General features: G+C 39.3%; 1 protein-coding gene across 1 annotated transcript; it reads left to right on the plus strand.

The window, feature by feature from the left end:
- The first annotated feature begins 1,276 nt into the window (after positions 1–1,276).
- Positions 1,277–2,191, plus strand: LOC147611653 (chaperone protein dnaJ 11, chloroplastic-like). Its single transcript, XM_086785010.1, has one exon. The coding sequence runs from the start codon at positions 1,324–1,326 to the stop codon at positions 1,897–1,899; it is 576 nt and encodes a 191-aa protein (XP_086641136.1). The 5' UTR covers positions 1,277–1,323; the 3' UTR covers positions 1,900–2,191.
- Positions 2,192–5,175: the final 2,984 nt, after the last annotated feature.

A 5,175-nucleotide genomic window follows, 5' to 3' on the forward strand; every position in this document is an offset into this window, starting at 1 on the left:
TTTGTTTGTTCTTGGTTTCTTCCATTGTCCTTGCCCACAGCATTAGTTTTAGGATTTGTCTTTGGTAACCATACTGTTTTACTCCCTTGATAGTAGCCCTGTGCTGTTAGTAAGTCCTTTCAAACCCACCAATGTTGAATGCTGAGTTGATTGCGGTCTTACTTGGAATACTGCCTTTTGTCCTTGGGATGCCTTCCTGGCCCCTTGCTTGCAGTCTAGCTTTTTTGGTTGGATTCCCATGAGGTCCTGTCTATATCATAGTACCCTTGGGCTTGAAGCTGGGTTTTGGGAATCTATTGTTGATGTATTGGGTACTTTTTTTGCTTTGCTTGTGGTTTTCTTATATGGAGATGAGGTTTTGACGTGGTCTCTTTGTCTATTGTGGCCTCTGCCTTTCTTGGTACTGGCGGCTCCATGTCACTTGTCATTTCCTGTTTTCCAGTACTGAATGGACTCCATAGTGGCACAGTGATTGTGTCTTTGCCATCATTGAGTTGCGCTACCCATCTCGAGGGGCCAGTGGGGGGAGGGGTTACTCATAAATATGTAAGCGTAACAGAAGGGGTTTTTTAAATCCTTTTTTTACACATTTTTTACATACAGAAGGGTACCATTTAAAGGGGGTATTTATAAATTGAATAGAAAAAGGGTACGTTTTATTCATGAAAATTTTACAAATAAGGGGTTTTTAAATTAGGCCTTGAACGCGAACGCATGTGATATAGAGAGTTTACATAGAGTGAACCCCTCAAGCTGCCTGTTCTCCCCATTGGGTGGATGTGACAATTACTAGCGCATATCCATGATCTTCTACAAGGATTGCATAGAATCTCTTTCACACATCGTTGAAAAAATCCATAGGAATTTTTGGATTAAAAAAATAAACAATTGTGTGGTTGCGTGTCTTTTCCGAATGGGATCAATTGAAAGATGCGATTTTTCCGAGAGAGTAGAGTCAGTACAATAATGAATGACTGACTATATATATTCTGGATCACGGATTGGCCCATAGCTATTCCAGCTCGCAAGGGACAAGTTTAGAGCCTATGGTTTTCCGCCCCCAACCGAAGGCGGCTCCTGGTTTGCTGCCCAAAACCAAAACTAATATATGGAAATAGAATACGATTCTCTAAATTTTCTTCCACGGAGACAACCGACAGTCCAGGTCAGCGGCCCTGAAATCTTATCTTTTAAGAAAAATCTTGATTAAGAAAAAAGCACACATACATGATGATGATGATGATGATACATATAAAAGCAGCACAGACGAGTACATTTCTCCTGCTTCTTTCTCAACATCAAGCTCTCGGTCGCGCACTTCCAATGGCTCTCTCTCCTCTGATCTCCGCCGGCAGGTCTGCTACACAACCATCTCCCCCCTTTGCATCCCCCAAACTCCCTTCATTTCCATCTGCCCAACGAGCAGCAATCCAGCCTCCTAGCCTGTCTGAACGCAGAGGAAAGCGGTGCCCAACTCTGCAGGTGGCCGCTTTCCACGCTACCTCCTCCTGTCCGGACACCCAGACCGGCTCTACAAGAGCCACACTCTACCAGGTGCTGGAGATCCCCCAGTCGGCCAGCGAGGCAGAAATCAAGGCCTCCTACAGACGGCTGGCCCGCCTCTATCACCCAGATGTGGTGCCCAATATAGAGAACAAAGAGACCAGCACCAAGCTTTTCCTGCAGATCCACGCAGCCTACGCTGCCTTGTCCGACGCCCAGAGCCGAGCTACATACGATCTCCAGCTCTCCATGCAAGCTCTTCAAGCAGCCGATTGCAGAAGGAGAACATATTCTCAAGCGCAGGACTACAGGAGATCACCGCAAGCTTGCTCCTCTTCCAGAAGCGTGGGTGCCAGGAGAGGGAGAAGTTGGGAGACCGACCAGTGCTGGTGTTAAATTGAGTTTTCACACATGTTTATCCGTCCCTCTTCCGGAAGCCCTTTCTTCGTGGGTGCCCGGAAAGGGAGAAGTTAGCAAAGTGCTCTATCAAAAAGGTTCTACTACCCCCCCTCAAGGCCCAAGCCGGGGTTAGTGAACTCAGAATTTATCCGTATAGCCTTGTAGAGAATGTCCGATCTTATATAGACCAGTTGGACGGCCCTTCAGACTCTCTTCCCTCAAGAAGCTTATAGTCAAATATTAACTTGTATGTCACATGTGTCTCTATCTAGATTATACAATTTGGTCAGTACAATCTCCTATAAGAAACATTCCTTGCCTTCTGCCCAGGTCACTCACAACAAATGACACGATAATGTTAATCAATGGCTCCACATCTCAAGTCACTCACAAGCATACATGGTGTGTGTGCATGCACATCTCATGAAGTCGATGCTTTATGGCATGTCTATACGCACTCATAACAAAATGATTTAGATGTGTGTTGCAAGGTATGTTTCAAAAATATTGTATCATGAAACTACAAGCATTGTGACCTTGCTTTAATGAACTCAAATGTTAAGCATATGCCATCAAGTAACACTTTAAGATGGTTGGGTAGGGCAAGCGTAGTTCATTATTGAAACATTCTCGAATAGAGATTGATATACATGATTCCCCAATTGGGACTCCTTGGCAATGGCTGCCAAAGGTATTGGACTTTAGTCCAAGCTAATGAACTTGGACTTAACTTTTAGACTACGGGCAAGAACTAATATGTGCTTGTCAAGGTATTGGACTTTAGTCAAAGCTAATGGACTTGGACATGACTTTTAGACTACGGGAAAGAGCTAATATGTGCTTGTCAAGGTCTTGGCCCCTTGTGCTTGTCAAGGTCTTGGCCCCTTGTCCAAGCTTAGGTAATGGGAGAGAGACTAGTTCAAGGATCAACATTTAAAAGAGTTTAGGCCAAGAGACTTGAAAGTAGGCTATGGACCATTACGGGCTTTCCATAGTCATGGACTCAAGTCTAAGACTAGGGTTTAGGCCAAGAGACTTGAAAGTAGGCTATGGACCATTATGGGCTTGCCATAGTTATGGACTCAAGTCTAAGACTAGGGTTTAGGCCAAGAGACTTGAAAGTAGGCTATGGACCATTATGGGCTTGCCATAGTTATGGACTCAAGTCTAAGACTAGGCCATGAGAATGAGAGTAATGTATGATAAACAAAGACTATGCTATGGACCTAGTCTAAGCCATGGGAAGGAGACTAGGTAACAATGTATATGAGAATGGAGGGGAATAAAATAAGTAAAGTAGGCTTTGGACCAAGAACTAACATGTGCTTTTCGAGGGTCCTGGACTCAATTCCAAGACTAGGCCATGAGAGAGATCAATCCAAGGATCAATATTTGAAAGAGACTTGGCCTCAAGTCTAAATCCAAGACTCCTACTTAGAAATTGTGTAAAATAAGAGTCTTGCCATGACTCGTATTTATCAATGGTGTCAAATATGAGTTCTGGATCCAAATCCAAGAGAGTAGAGGCTATGGATCAATAGGTGAAACAGACAAGGCCCAAGGTCTTAGCCTTGATTCCAAGAACATAATAATAACCAACTTGTGCTTGCCAAAGTCTTGTACTCAAGTCCAAGTCTAGGCCATGCAAGAGAGGCTAGTACAAGGATCAATATTTGAAACAGAATTGGCCAATGGTTTTGGACTTATGGAAGAACTAATATGTGATGCCAAAGTCATAGACTCAAAACCAAGACTCAACCATGTGAAATAGACTAGGTTATCGACCAATATGTCAAATAGACAAGGCCAAGACTCAACCATGTGAAATAGACTCAAGTCCAAGACTCAACCATGTGAAATAGACTAGGTTATCGACCAATATGTCAAATATACAAGGCCAAGACAAATGGGAGTTCAAGACTATAATAATGATGATAGTCAATTTTGAGCTAAAAAATGTATATTTTTTAGCAGAGTGAAGTAGTTTTTTTTATAAAAAAAATTGGCAGTTTTTTAAGGCTAAATTTAGAAAATTGGTTTATTTTAATAAATTAGAGGGACAATTTAGGGTTTTTCAAATTTAGATTTTATTTTAGGATTTATGCTAGATTTTAAGGCATACTGCCCATTTGTGGATAAATTGGGTGTATTTCAAGTAAAAAAAATTCATATTTTTTTTAACAAACTTACAAAACGAGAATTTGTTGCCATTCTCGATGTTAAGTGTAATCCATGGGAAGTGGCAAAAAGTAGCAAGAAAACATAGAATCAAATAAGATAATTGCCAAAAAGGGCATTTTTGGGGTGCCTGGCCAAAGTAGATATGAAAGGGTGCATTTTTAGTGTGAAGTGTCCTTCAATCTCAAGGGAAGGAGGAGGTTGCAAGAAAAAATTATGAGTTTGAGTGTAGTGCCATTTTTGAGGGTTGTAGATTGAGCTATATATGTTGCAAAGAGATAATCAATCTTAGGGTTTCATGCCATGCCAAATGCAATGGAAGCATTTATTCTCTGCATTTCAAGGCATGCAAGAAAAGTTATTAGCAATATTAATCATGGTAATTAAGGTATAGTTAAGAAAAGTAACTATTCAAGAAAGGGGAATAAAGCCATTTAAATAAATTAAAAGATCATTAAAGAGAAATGGGCGGAGGAGGATGATACAGAGGCCCTCTCATCTCAGCATTGGAAACATATTTCCCTTCCAAATTTTTAATTAGATCGATCAAATCAAGAGGTAAGTGTCTGTGTGATTAGTAGAGAAATGAAAATTAGGGAATATCAATTAAGAGAATGCATTATCTAAATAAAGAACTATTATAAAAGAGAACTAGATGAACAACATGATCTATTTATGCCCTAAACATTATTTATGGTTGGGTTTAACTAATTAATTATTTCTAATTTATATAATATCTTTAAAAAAATTAAAGATAAACATTTATTAAAATTAAGGTTTCATATTCTTCAGAGTAATCAACTATGGTTGATTTTACTAAAAATTAATTATGGTTGTGTTTAACTAATTATAATTAATTATGGTTGTGTTTAGCTAATTATAATTAATTACAATTGAGTTTAACAAATTCATTATATTTAATTTATGTGATTTCTTTAAAAAATAAAATAAGAGAATAAAAGTAATTAAAATTCATGGTTATATTTTTTAGAGTAACAAAATATGGGTCAAAAATGATGTAAGTTTTCTTGTAACTTTTAGAGATATTTTCACATGTTTAAAAATACCAAACCTAATTTTTGAGCAAAAATAGTC

The sequence above is a fragment of the Cibotium barometz genome, chromosome 47, assembly GCF_041138505.1.
Source record: "Cibotium barometz isolate CiBa-2024 chromosome 47, ASM4113850v1, whole genome shotgun sequence".
NCBI classification, from domain to species: Eukaryota; Viridiplantae; Streptophyta; class Polypodiopsida; order Cyatheales; family Cibotiaceae; genus Cibotium; species Cibotium barometz.

Coding starts and splice junctions, on each gene's coding strand:
- LOC147611653 (XM_086785010.1), top strand. CDS start 1,324: ATGGCTCTCTCTCCTCTGATCTCCGCCGGCAGGTCTGCTACACAACCA.